At 35.1% G+C, this 14,831-nt stretch overlaps 1 protein-coding gene across 2 annotated transcripts; it reads left to right on the forward strand.

The window, feature by feature from the left end:
- Positions 1-1,741: 1,741 nt before the first annotated feature.
- Positions 1,742-5,348, forward strand: LOC137728933 (G-type lectin S-receptor-like serine/threonine-protein kinase At1g67520). Of its 2 annotated transcripts, none has more exons than XM_068467745.1 (7): positions 1,742-3,073; positions 3,169-3,279; positions 3,355-3,557; positions 3,647-3,857; positions 3,972-4,209; positions 4,324-4,474; positions 4,565-5,348. In XM_068467745.1, exons 1-7 carry the CDS (start codon positions 1,861-1,863, stop codon positions 4,871-4,873), a joined length of 2,436 nt encoding a protein of 811 aa, XP_068323846.1. In that variant the 5' UTR covers positions 1,742-1,860; the 3' UTR covers positions 4,874-5,348. The 2 variants fall into 2 exon arrangements, with proteins under 2 accessions (XP_068323846.1, XP_068323845.1); XM_068467744.1 differs by having other exon boundaries at positions 1,749-3,073; positions 3,969-4,209.
- The last annotated feature ends 9,483 nt before the right edge of the window (positions 5,349-14,831 follow it).

The following is a 14,831-nucleotide window of genomic DNA, read 5'->3' on the forward strand; positions in this document are numbered from 1 at the left end:
CACTTTTTGTAGGATTCAATAAATGCTATAAAAAGTGTTCCATATCATTTTCTCAAATGCTATAGTAGGCCTATAGTAGGCCATGCTATAGAAAGCTTTACAGGTAAATTGATGTTTGACCTTTTAAACAATCATTTCAGTTGAAGTTGATTTTTTAAATTTTTTTTTTTTTTTTTATAAATTAACCCTTTGAACTATTTAAAATTAGTCAATTAACCCCTTGCCATTAGATTATGGAATCAATTTCGTCAAATTCAAGGGCAAATTAGTTATTTCATCATCAATTGCTACTTGTCAGCTATAATCACTAATAAAATTTTGACATATGGACACAGAATAATTCAAAAACATATAGCATAATGAGAAAACATAAAAATAAAAAATAAAAATAAAAACCAAACATTTACATAACGGACCATCTCATATTGTCATTACACATTATTTTGTCTTCACATGTCATAATTTCATTGGTGGTTATAATTGAAAAGTAAGAATTGATGATGAAAACACTAAATTTCCTTTGAATTTGACGATATAGTGGGAAATCTACCGACAAGGTGTCAATTGGCTAATTTTTAATAGTTTAGGAGGTTAATTTACTGAAAAAATAGTTTAAGGGGCCAATTTGAACTGGAGTAATAGTTTAAAGGGTCAAATAACAATTTATTCAAGTTTTACACCTTCAATAGCATTTTTCAACCGCCATAAAGGAATTGCTATGAAATGTTTTTCATAACATTTTTCAAATGCTACTATAGCATTTTCATACAATTCATAGCACTTGGCGACATATATAGGAAAAGTCTATTACATTTATGACATACATCGTTATACGATCAAATATCACTTTGAAAACACTAACTAAACCAAGAACTTTTTCTTTTATTACAAATCACCAATGTCATATCATCATTCAAGCAATTACAACCATACGATATCTCAAATTTTTATACAAAGAGAATTGAACTAAACAAATAATACCATATACTCATATCAGCCCTTTTAACCATTGCAGCAGCTCCATTTTCATCTCGCGTAATAATATAAATCAAAAGTCATTCAATGATGAAAATACCTCAAATAGACCACACATAATCAACATAAACAGACATGTTTCGCTCAACGAAAGTTGAATTAAAAGGGAAACAACCAGAGCGAAACTCCAAGAGTTATTTACAACAAGAAGCAGAGATTGGAAATAGACATGCCACTAAGGTCACTCAACAAAAAAATACCAACTACGTAAAATCCTAATACATTATGACTTGTAACCAGAGATTGAAAATAGATACGCCAACATATGTATGAATTTAGAACAAGAACCAAGTTTTGGTGATTACATACCTCTGAAAATATGTTATTCGAATCTAGTTCGATCATCCAGTTAGAAAGACATAGCAAATCGGAGAGCAAAGAATCGAGTTTCTCTTGCACAACAGTGCCTCTGCAAAAGAATCGAGTTTCTGCACAGCACAAACGCAACAGTTTATTTCCTTTAAAGTTGATGCAGTCTTGTTTACTAACCAATTTAATTCACATAAGCAAGACAATACATATAGCTAAAATTAGCTAGTTTGTTAAACAACATATGTAGGTGCGTGAAACATGCGTAGCTCCAATCTTAAGAAACCTTACCCAAAGTTGTGTGCGTGTATGTTTCAGTGGTACAAGGGGTCCTTCTGTCTTTTTCTACATCTATTTTGTTGATTGGTTATCTTTTTAAAAGTTTTGTCGGTCACTTGAACTTTAAAGTTTAAATCACTTCAGACCTAATAATTTGCTTTAGATTTAGGGCTTATCACTCAGTTACAACCAACAAAGAACAAAGGTTAGGCAGATAATATTTTTCTATACTCATTCATGGCTAGCTGCAGAACTTGCTTGCTCATATTTTCAAGCTTAGTGGTGTGGACCTATTATTATACTGCTGCAAGTGCACAGGACACACCCAAACCAGGTGACACACTCACACCAGGTGACACACTCAAACCAGGTGAGTCTCTCAACTCCACAACTTATATGTGTTCTGCAATGGGGACCTTCTGCTTAGGTTTCGTTGTATATGACGAATCGAATTCCAGCCAGTTGTGCATATGGGGACGTGATGCTAATAACCAAGGATGGATTGCTAGCCGAGACAAACCTGTTTTATACCCAACAGGAGTTCTTACCTTGGACAAGGACAAAACATTGAAAATTATGGACCAAGGCAGGACACGGTTGGAGCTTTACTCTGCCAGTATAGAAACTGCAAACACTAACACTAGTACTGTGGTGGCTACTCTACTGGATTCTGGCAATTTTATCCTACAAGAAGTGAACTCTCTGGATGGATCGAAAAATAGGGTTTTGTGGCAAAGTTTTGATCATCCAACAGACGCTCTTTATCCAGGCATGGTATTAGGGGTTAACCATAGAAACGGGCATATTTTGTCACTTACTTCATGGTCAAGTGAGTACAATCCAAAGCCGGGGCCTTTCACCCTTGAATGGGACTACAAAATGCGAGAATTGCATATTAAGCACCGTGGGGTGGTTTACTGGACTAGTGGAGCCCCTACAAGTAAGAGATATAAGCTGCTGATGAAGAGGTATAATTTTAGCATTGTTTCGAACGAAAATGAAGACTACTTCACTTACCACTCTCTAAACCAGACTTCTACATCAGAATGGCTGTTAACCTCAACTGGACTACTATACGATTTTGATGGAGTTGATATTGCAAGAACAGATAACTGTTATCGCTATAACACAGATGGAGGGTGCCAGAGATGGGCGGAGAAGCCAACTTGCAGACATGTTGGTGACATATTCGAGCTAAAAAGTGGTTTCTTTAGAAAAACCACCTCAAATTCAACCTTCCCGATTGACTCTAATACAAATCTAAGTATTAGTGATTGTAAAGATTCTTGTTGGAAAAATTGCGAGTGCCTTGGATTCAACTTTCTAGTTGAACATGATCAGTCTGGATGTCAATATTATACTGGAATAAACTGGGAGTTCGTTCAAGACTTCAGTGGTGATACTACAGTGGGTTTTTATATGTTGAAAACAAAGTCACCTCGCAGTAATGGTAAATTTCTATGTGTCATACCTTCCTCACACACACACAAACACACACTAGTATATATGAAATTAAATGGAAGTACATTTACTAAATCAATGCAGATACAAAAAAGCGGATATTTATTGGCACTGGTATCACAGTTGCTACTCTACTACTAATGGTCCCCTGCATCGCCTGGTATGTACTACGAAGAAGAAAATTTGCACTTTCAGGTACACAAAGTTGTTCACGTCAATGAATTTTTTTGTCATGAATGTAAAATTCATTTTGTACCTTAATTTACATAGGTGAGAAAGAGACAAATATCATTGAGGAAGAATTGCTAGACTTCATGAAATCTGATCGACCTACTGATGCCAATGCACGTCAAAATGATGGAAATATGAGACATGATTTAAGTGTCTTTAGTTATGCTTCTGTCATGGCTGCCACATGTAATTTCTCACAAGAAAACAAGCTTGGACAAGGGGGATTTGGTCCGGTTTATAAGGTAAGGTTTTAAATCATAGAGTGTTATTTCGTCCACTGATGCAAAAACTTAAAGCTGATCAGGTGAGTTATTGTGCATCATTAATTCAGGGAAAATTGGTGACGGGACAAGAAGTAGCTGTTAAGAGGCTTTCAAAGTGTTCAGGGCAAGGATCGCTGGAGTTTAAGAATGAATTGATACTCATATATGAACTCCAACATAAAAACCTTGTCAAACTTTTTGGATTTTGCATTCATGGTGAAGAGAGGATGCTTATATACGAGTATATGCCAAACAAAAGTTTGGACTACTTTTTATTCGGTTGGTAACACTCGCTTTAATCCTACTGCTTGATTTATTTTTGTTTCGGATTTGTGTGATATGTCAAAAATACACAGCTAATTATCAATCTACTAATTCTTCTATATACAGCAGATTCAACAAGGGTCACGCTACTTGATTGGAAGAAGCGTTTCAGTATAATTGAAGGAATTGCTCAAGGATTGCTTTACTTGCACAAATACTCAAGAGTGACAGTAATCCATAGAGATTTAAAAGCAAGTAACATACTACTTGACGAAAATATGAACCCCAAAATATCTGATTTTGGTATGGCAAGGATTTTCAAGCATAATGAACTAGAAGCAAATACTAATAGGGTTGTCGGAACATAGTAAGTAAACAATAAATTGGTCTTTCATCTCCTTCAGTTTGCTATATTATATAACATGGATTATTTATGTATGCAGAAGTACTAAAACACGTGTCTTTTCCTATTTGGTAACAGTGGTTACATTTCTCCTGAGTACGCCATGGAGGGCCTCTTTTCCATAAAATCTGATGTTTATAGTTTTGGAGTGTTAATGCTTGAAATTGTAAGCGGCAGGAGAAACAATAGCTTCTACAATGCTGATCGCCTGCTTAATATAGTAGGATATGTATGTCATTCCAATCTTAATTGTGACGAAAGTTTTTGTTCGTGGTTTTAGGTTTGTGATTCTAATTAAATACAATCCTGCATTTTTCAGGCATGGGAATTATGGAAGGAAGGCACAGTTCTAGAATTAATGGATCCAGCATTAGGTGATTCATGTATCAAAGATCAATTGTTAAGATGCGTTCATGTTGGTCTACTATGCGTGGAAGAAAATGCAGCTGATCGGCCTACCATGTCAGATGTCGTATCTATGTTGACAAATCAAAGCACACCGTTGCCATTGCCTGCAAAGGCAGCATTTTTTACAGGAAGAAATGTGGTTGAAGATGGTTTGAGTGGAAAAAAATCAGAATTTTTTTCATCAAATGAGATATCGAATTCCACTGCTGTGCCGCGATGAATTTACATCCTACTATGTTTACGGTTTGCTGAATTTTTGCTTGCTTTTATATGTATGATGGAAGTACTCTACTTGGAAAATTTCTTTTTCCTCACAAACTAATGTACCTGTGGAAATATCAACTATAATAGCTGTTGGCATTATGTGCTCTCTGTTCTCTGCTGTAAAACGTTCAGTTATATATAAGAGCAAATGGATGAAGCAAGACGAACGATACTTTCATGTGTTAGAATCTACCTGATCAAGTTATGCAGCAGCGGTAGCAGTTCCAGTTCATATAATTACTGTTGATGTGCCTCTGAGGAAACAGCTTAGTGAGTTAGCCACCTTCTTCCTCAGGCATAAGGTCTTAAATCAAAGCGTATTTTCTAGATCATGTAGTACGCCTATGGAAGCAAGTATACTGAGGAACACCAGGCATGTTAGTACTGAAGAAAGTTGGATTCCACTATAAAATCAATTGACAATATGAAGAGTAGCCCTACTCTTATAAACTCATGCAAAGGGACTCATTCTCCACAAGTACTGTACCTTCATCTTCCTACTGTGTCGGAGTCAAACATGCCATTTCTCTTGATAAAACTTCTTATTCGTTTCCACTTATTATATTCGATTTTTATTTTTATTTTTAAAAAAAATCTTGACGCTGCGAGAGATTTTATTGATAACTAGAAAATAAATTACACCTAATGAGGACATAAACTTTACCTCTATGTTGAGGTCAAAAAAAAAAAAAAAAAAAGGAAAAAGAAGCCGTTCCTTAAATCAAGGAAAGTGGGAATGTGAGTGGCAAACAAATCAAAGGTACAGATTATTTTAAGAAATCTACACCTTCCATTGTAAAATAAAAATAAACTTTAATTTTATAATGGGAAACAGTTCCATCATTTCCCTAGACGTGCAAAAGAAGTTAGTGAAAACTACCCACTTTCACCATACTTTTCACCCCACGTTGCCTGTCAGACTCAAAGTTCTTCAAAGTCTATAAATAGGACGTAAAACACAGGTGAGACGGAGGCCAAAAAGCATACAAAGGACGGACAAAAAAAGAGAAGAGACTCTGCAGAAATTAAGAAAGAAATCAAAGAGGTGAACTGCTGCAGAAATTCAGGGAGACAAAAGCAAACAGAGAAGAGGATACACGGCAAAGGAAAGCAACAAAGCATTTAAAGGTACAAATCCATCATTTTAAATCTTTCTTTGTTTGGTTTCTCTCGCTTTGTAGGAAAAAAAAAAAACCTCTCCCATTCCGCAAAGCAAAAAAAAATGAAGGTGGAGACTCTAAAGAAGCAACCCCAAATCCTTCCCCCGACTGCAATGCATCGCTTTCCTCTCCTAAGTCACGGCATCCATCACGGCGAGATTGCAAACCCTGCAAAAGAAAAGTAGAAAATGGAGATTGCAAAGTCTTTTGTGTCAGGAATTCGAAAGATAAGAAAAAAAGTGGAGATTGCAAACCCTGCAAAAGAAAAGTAGAAAATGGAAAATAGAGAAGGAAAAGAAGAAAGCGTATTGTGTCAGGAATTCGAAAGATAAGAAAAAAAGTTACGATGACCAATCCATTCACATAAACCTCCAAGAAAATGCTGATAATTGCCGAAATTCTGATATTCGATTCAACCTCTTTTCTTCCTGTAAAAAATGCTGGCCTTGTTGGTACAGGTAACGGCGTGCTTTCATTTGTCAACATACATATGACATCGGACATGGTGAGCTGATCAGCTGCATCTTCTTCCATGCATAGCAGACCAACATTGATGCATCTTATCAACTGATCTTCTTACATGAATCGCCTAGCATTGGATCCATTAATTTCAGCCGTGCACCTTCTTTCCATAACCCCAAGCCTGAAATAACCTTACATTCATTTAGGATATCAGACTCTCTAAGTCTCACCTCAAAGAGGAAACATTTTAATCATAGAAAGATTTTATTTGAAATACCTATCTTACTATATTGAGCACGCAATCATTGTAGAAGCTATTATTTTTCCTTCCAAATAATCTCAAGCGTTAATACTCCAAAGCTATAACGTCAGATTTTGTAGAAAAGTTTCCTCTCATGGCATACTCAGAAGACAAGTAACCACTGAAGGCACGATTTAGCTTATACATACATAAATGCATAACTAGTAACCAAAAGTGAATGATGTGATAAGAATGCACTTCTTATTTGTAACTTATTATGTCCCAACAATCCTAATTGTGATGCATGAAAATCCTTGCCATACCAAAGTGAGAAATTTTGGGGGTTTTATTTTCATCAAGTAGTATGTTACTAGCTTTGAAACCTTACCTTATAAACAGGTCCAAACCCCAAAAGTTGAACAAGGTTCGTATGTTGAAGTTCATATATGAGTATCAATTCATTCTTAAACTCCAATGTTCCGTGCACCGAACATCTTTGTTGTCCACGACTTTGTTAGTGATTTGTTTTAAAGGAATTGGTGGTGACTTTGTCATTTACTGTTGGATTTGTGACTCATGTAATAGGCCCTTATATTTTGTGAGCCCAACAGCCCAAATTGTTTCGGCCTCAACTGTCCATGTGAAAGAGTGGGTAGGGTTGCTGATGCCTGATGGTTTAATTGGCAGCAGCCTTATATAAGGCTTGATGCCTTTTGTTTTAAATGGAGAGCAGCCAACAGCTCTATTGGAAGAAAAGAATGAGAGCGATCCCCCTATGTTGGTAATCACTCATTCAAAGGTACTGATGTTACTTTTGTGGGTTTTGGGACAGGAGTCTATTATGTATTTTCATCATCTCCATTTTTTTTTTGTTTGAGTGAGAGCTTCGGAGTGTATATGGGAGAGTTTAAAACTTTATTTGTAATCTTCATTTTGATTATTAGTGAAATATTATGGTCGTTTCCAAATTAGATGTAGGCTTACACCAGGCCAAATTAGACGTAGGCTTACGCCGAGCTAATACAAATTAGACGTAGCCTTACACCGAGCCAGTACAAACCCTTATGTCACTTTAGGTTGTTTGTCTTGTAATATATTTCTATATTAGTTTATTGGTTTCATATTTGACACTTAGCACAACATCCTCCACCACTTTGTTAATGATTTGATACAAGTGAATTATTGGTGGTTTTGTCATACACCACTTGTTTCTTCTTCACCTTTCAATATGTGGGCATCCATATTATTAGAACTAGCCTTCTTACACGTGCTCGCTGAAGGCTCTTTTATAACTACGGTGTTCTACGCGCGACTTATACAATTTAAATGTATTTATCTACGTAGATTTGAAAAGTGAATTAAACATTAAAAGAATGAATGAACCTTGTCATATATTTGATGGAAGCAAAATATCTTTGTACACAACATTTCTTGTGAAAATAAAACTTGGATGAACCTTAAAAGAATGAATGAACCTTGTCATATATTTAACGGAATGACCAAAATCATGGATGACAATCTCAGGGACCATTTATATCTAAAGACCATTTTGTATAATAACCCAATAAAAAAATAAAAAATAAAACTTTCAATTCACTCAACGAACTCAAGTATAGGTAGAAAGATCGTAAAGAGAGGATCAACTTTCTCTCTTGGGCTGAGACCAAATTCCGGCGGGATTGGGCGTAATCAGTAAAACCTCCGCCAAAAAACCGTCACTGTTCTAGGCTCCAATCTTTGAGCACAGTTGATTTTGAGGTGTGGGTTCATATCAGATTTTGACGTGTGGGTTCATATCAGATGGAAGAGAGTGCTGATTTGCACACCGGGAGCAAAAGAGGAAAGCAGAAATGAGGAAAGCAAACCGACTATAAAAGCTTAGGCATTTTTTATGATAAAATTATTTAAAAATAAATTTACAAAATTACCCTTGTATTATTTTATGATTCATTTTTCCTGCCTTTAACTTTTTTTGGTCGAGGGGTATGTTCGTTCAATTAGTTTTATCGAAGCCTCAAAATCGGCCTCCTGCTTTATATATAAAAGATAATTGAGTTTGTTTTTACTTTTTCCTAATAATTTAATTTTGTCAAAAATATTTTTCTATTCTTATCAGTAGCACGTCGTTTTCTTTTCTTTTTTTTTCATTTCTTTTTCTTTTTCACTTATTTACTTAATAAACAAAAAAGAATGAAAATTCTCATCAAATAATATTCTTTTTTGAGCAAAGTCTAAATTAAAGAGAGAGAGAGAGATGGCCTTAGAACCCTCAATCGTCAATGACATCCTTTTTAGAGAAAAGTCTACATTTAAAAAAGAGAGAGAGAGAGAGAGAGAGAGAGAGAGAGAGAGAGAGAGAGAGAGAGAGAGAGAGAGAGAGAGATGGCATTAGGACCCTGTATAAAAGGAGGACGAAAGAAAACAGAAAAAAAAAGGGGGAAAGAGAAAAGAGGAGAGGAGGACAACCAAAAGAGAAAAAGGGGGGAGAGAAACAGGTCACTTGCACAGAGCCCCTTATCAAGAGAAAGAGGAGATAAATGATAAGGTTACAAAGAATAAAATTTTAAATTAAATTCGTAAATTGAAAAGTGGGAACCAATAAGAAATAAGCACGTTAATCAACATTTAAATTAGTAATCTAATCATCAACATTTACATCATTTGGTTTACAAATTTTAGTTTAAATATTTAATCTCACTAGCATTACCCAGAGAAAAAACTAGGATTGGCATTGGCCTGTGAGTTTTGATCGACAATAGTAAAAAATTAACACTCAATTCCATAAATGTTATTTTTTATAAAATCTTTAAAAAATAACCGAAAATTCACTAAAATAGATTTAAATGCCTTCAAAATTAAACCTAATAAAACATAAAGATGTAGTTCGTAATGTAATGGAAAACATTCTCATTGCGGCCTCTTTATAACTGTGTAGTTTTTTCAATGAGGAAAAAAATCAATTGGAAGGAGGTCAGTGAGATCTCGCCAGTGTTTGTCTGAGATTGATCAATGCCCAGCTTTATAAAAACACAAATAAATCAGGAAAAAAAATTATCTGGTAGGCTTTGATGTGTGAGTTGCTGATTAAAAATAATATTGTCGATTGTGAGACAATATTATCCATCTACTATTTACTTTGGTTCCTCCTCATTCAATCAACCAAAAGAGAAAATGTATGGACACATTTGGCACGAGATAGAGTCCAAAATTATGAATAATTGATGGACACATTTGGGCACGAGATAGGGTCCTACATTTTGAATAATTGATGGACACATTTGGGCACGAGATAGAGTTCAAAATTACAAGCTAGCTTTTTTTGGACACATTTTATCATAATTTTTTATGATAAAATTATTTAAAAAAAAATTTACAAAATTACCTTTGTATTATTTTATGCATTCATTTTTCATGCTTTTAACTTTTTTTGGCCGAGGGGTATTTTCGTTCAATTAGTTTTATCGAAGCCGGTGACACCAAAATCGGCCTTCGGCTTTATATATAAAAGATAATTGAGTATGTTTTTACTTTTCTCTAATAATTTAATGGGAAATTTTATTTAAACTCATGCAACCTCTTTTTACATCCAACTTAAAATTTTGAATGTTAATTGTCTATTTTACCCTATTGCATAATTACTATTAAGTACAAAATGAAATTAATAATAAAACTCAAATTTATCAATAAACCCAAACACTATAATTAAACCCTACAATCATTCTTTGTTTATCCTACATTCATTCTGACTAAAACCCTAATAGCTCTCATAGAGAAAAATAAAATTTTCTATTGATGGATGATGATTTTGAAGTTTTGAATCCTCCAACCAAGGTATGACTCAATTTATGAATTTTTTGTTCGTTCGATTTCAATTTTTTAGAGTTTAGAAGATGATTAAAACATGGTTTTTCTTCTTGTAAAGACTATTGGTAAACTTTATTCTCCGTTTGAGATTAAATCTCATTCTACTTACTAAAACGTGAACGCTAAATTCGTTCAATTCAATCATCTTCCTCCAGCCCGGCTAACACAAGAAAGCTCTGATTGTCATCAACTGTGATTTTAATTTTAAGTCTTTCATTTGTGAGACCAGCAAGGAACCAGGCATGGCAATGATGGCATGCCATGTATAGAAATTTTTCTCAAGAGTTTGGTTTCGAACTTTTAACTGAGATGCATATACTTTTGTATTGTCTGATCTAATGAGAGCTTAATTGCGGCCAGAGTCATCAAAACACAAAAATAAAGCAACATCATTTGTATTTACAAGTCTATTTACAAATAAAGTTCGACAATGATGAACTAGCCATCACAAAGGTGACTGACTGACCTCAAGCTCCTCGTCAAGCATGTGCAACCGAAACAACATGAGGGACTTTTTCGTTGTCGAAGGGCAAGCTCACATACTCCCTAGCAAACTCCTCTGCAATTTCCATGGCAAGCTCACCATTCACAGCCCGGCAATACATATACAACACCGTATTCTCAGCGGCATTGTAGAGCATCAGCAGCACGAGAGAAGTCGTAATCACCATAATTGCACCACAAACACCCAGCTCTTCCACCCATCAGTATCCCCCTTCAAATCCAATGTCGAAACCCAACTGCAGAACCCCAAAACGCCCACGAAAAACCCGAAAAACATCAGCAAGCACAATGCCACCCCTCTCATTCCCTTGATCAAATTTGCACTTTGAGTGAAGGATTCAAACCCCCATTTCGATTCCAGCACAACAACCACACCCATTTCTCCCAAACCCGCTTATAATGCTTGTCCATGAAACCACGTCCCTTTCCGGCATGCTTTCAAATAGCAAAAACAGCAGAACCCATATCCCCATTCTTCCTAAACCCATCAATCATCGCATTCCACGCAACCACACGTGGTTCAGACATTTCCTCAAACACCTTACGGGCATCGCACAACTTACCAAGCTCATTCTTCTTCTTCTTGTTTGGGGCTGTCGGCACAAGGTTATTGGAGTCAAGGAATCCCATTGCCCTCACCTTGGCTCCCCTACTGCTACCAGGAACAAGACCCTGCATCTCTTTCTGCAAGAACCTCAGCCTGCCATTCATATCATCCACAACCCAAGATTTTTCACTAACATTTCTCACCATCTCCGGCGACAGAATTGGTTTCAATGCACCTGAAACCATCATATAAAACCCGCACATCGCCACATAAACCAAGCTTAAACCCAAAATCAATCTCCAAAACTCACACCCAAAACCCCATTTTCTCTCCATCTTCTTAGTCTTCTTCTTCGATTTCAATCTTACATCTGTTGAAGCGGCAGCTTCTGACTTAAAAATTCAATGGGTGTACAAATAAATCTACGAATTGGGTTTATAGAGGTATATTAGGTATTAAATTTGGGTTTAAAGAGATATTAATAGTTTAGTTAAAATTCAATAATAGTTTAGTTTAGTTAAATTTGGGTGTATAAATAGGTTAAATTGATTTAAATAAAATTTCTCTAATTTAATTTTGTTAAAATTATTATTCTATTCTTATCAGTAGCACGTCATTTTTTTTTTTTTCATTTCTTTTTCTTTTCCACTTATTTACTTAAAAAAAAAAGAACGAAAATTCTCATCAATAATATTCTTTTTTGAGTAAAGTCTACATTAAAAAGAGAGAGAGAGATGGCATTAGGACCCTCTATAAAAGGAGGACGAAAGAAATCGGAAAAAAAAGGGGGAAAGAGAAGAGAGGGGAGGAAGAGGACAACCAAAAGAGAAAAAGGGGGGGAGAGAGACAGGTCACTTGCACAGAGCCCCTTATCAAGAGAAAGAGGAAATAAATGATAAGGTTACAGGGAACAAAATTTTAAATTAAATTCGTAAACTGAAAACTGTGAATTAATAAGAAATAAGCACGTTAATTAATATTTAAATTAATAATCTAATCATCAACATTTACATAATTTGGTTTACAAATTTTAGTTTAAATATTTAATCTCCATTACCCGGAGAAAAAACTAGGATTGGCATTGGCCTGCGAGTTTTGATAGATAATAGTAAAAAATTAACACTCAATTTCATAAATATCATTTTTTATAAAATCTTTCAAAAATAACAGAAAATTCACTAAAATAGATTTAAATGCCTTCAAAATTAAACCTAATAAAGCATAAAGATGTAGTTGGTAATGTAATGGAAAACATTCTCATTGCGGCCTCTTTATAACTATGTAGTTTTTTTCAATGAGGAAAAAAATCAATTGGAAGGAGGTCAGTGAGATTTCGCAAGTGTTTGTCTGAGATTGATCAATGCCCAGCTTTATAAAAACACAAATAAATCAGGAAAAAAAAAATTATCTGGTAGGCTTTGATATGTGAGTTGTCGATTGGGAATAATATTGTCGATTGTGAGACAATATTATCCATCTACTATTTATCTTGGTTCCTCCTCATTCAATCAACCAAAAGAGCAAATGTATGGACACATTTGGGCACGAGATAGAGTCCAAAATTATGAATAATTGATGAATAATTGATGGACACATTTGGGCACGAGATAGAGTCCAAAATTTTGGGCACGAGATAGAGTCCAAAATTTTGAATAATTGATGAATAATTGATGGACACATTTGGGCACGAGATAGAGTCCAAAATTTTGAATAATTGATGGACACATTTGGGCACGAGATAGAGTTCAAAATTACAAGCTAGCTAGTCAGTCAGCACAGTGGACAAATTGCTGAATAATTGCAGGAACTATATACAAGTTAAATGAAACAGAAACCGGTTTAGTTTCAGTTACTGCAGCAAATGGAGAAAGATACGAGTGACTGCAATCTTGAATCTCCGACTTTCTTGATTTTCTTCCTATATATGGGTGGATGGCCGCTGATATTCGGACAAGTCGATTATGTTCAAGAATTTCACAGGATTTTTCATATGCTTTATGACCTCTTCTGCAATTCTGGTCTTCTTGGAGTAAGAAGAGCTCAAAGTTTGGAGCGGTTGAGTTGCTCCCTTACAGCTCCCACCAGAATTCCATTTACCTATTTCGGAGAAAGAGAAAGAAAGGGAAAATGTAGAGAAATTAAGAAAAGTAAATAACGATATTCTTCATTCATACCTTCTTTACATCATAAAAGGGTTTAAATACATATAAAGATAATAGGATTTGAAGTGTAATAGGCCTAATGGAAATACATGTAATGGACCTAATTAGTCATAATAGAAATCCAATACCTTAGAGTCGCATCAAAACTGGTATGCATAAGTTTGATATAACCAACTCCCTTAGTGGCCTCACACTTTGTGCATCTTTTTCCAAACAAACACTCTTGATACATTGAAGAGTTACTGCTGAACCAGCTCAGCTTGGAATGGGATGATTAAAAACGTACAAGACGAGAAATTTTTCATTGTGAAAATCAAACAAAACAGTTGCACATTCGAAAGATAAAAGCCATGGAAGTTGAAAAAAGGAAATGATTGGGCAGATAACTCTTTCATATACGTGCATGAAACATGTGTAGCTCCAATCTTATGAAACCTTTTCCAAAGTTGTTAGCATTTATGTTTCAATGGTACAAATGGGCCTTCCGTCTTGTTCTACGTCTATTTGTTGATTGGTTATCATTTTATAAGTTTTGTCGGCCACATGAACTATGAAGTCTAAATCACTTCACACAAAAAAATTTGCCTTACATTTCCAGTTGAGAGGGTGAGATGTAGAGCAGAAAGTTGAGATAGAAAGACGAGAGAGTGAAGAGAGATTTTTCAGTGTGATCAGTATATTAGATGATACATCATATGTCATTATTTAAATGGTGGGATATGTGTGCTAAAAAGTTAAAAACTTCAAAAATAAAATTCTCCATTACTTATATTAAAAAACGTGATAACTTGTATTTCCGTCATAATTAAAAATTTCTTGAGAGTGAAACGTGAGCATGAAATACAAGAGGGAAAAAGGAGGAAGGAAATTAAGAAGGAAGACGGGTCATAAATGACCCCGTTCCACCGTGAGATCAGTTTGGGCACATTTGTTGTGAACCGTCAAGATCAAATCCAAGGGCTTAAAACCGTCTG

This window comes from Pyrus communis, chromosome 3, assembly GCF_963583255.1.
Source record: "Pyrus communis chromosome 3, drPyrComm1.1, whole genome shotgun sequence".
Lineage (NCBI taxonomy): Eukaryota > Viridiplantae > Streptophyta > Magnoliopsida > Rosales > Rosaceae > Pyrus > Pyrus communis.

Excerpts from the sequence above, each read along its gene's own strand:
- LOC137728933 (XM_068467744.1), top strand. The coding sequence starts at position 1,861 with ATGGCTAGCTGCAGAACTTGCTTGCTCATATTTTCAAGCTTAGTGGTG. Across the intron at positions 3,858-3,968 it reads TTTGGACTACTTTTTATTCG|CAGATTCAACAAGGGTCACG; the intron begins GTTGGTAACACT and ends TTCTATATACAG. Across the intron at positions 4,475-4,564 it reads TGCTTAATATAGTAGGATAT|GCATGGGAATTATGGAAGGA; the intron begins GTATGTCATTCC and ends TGCATTTTTCAG.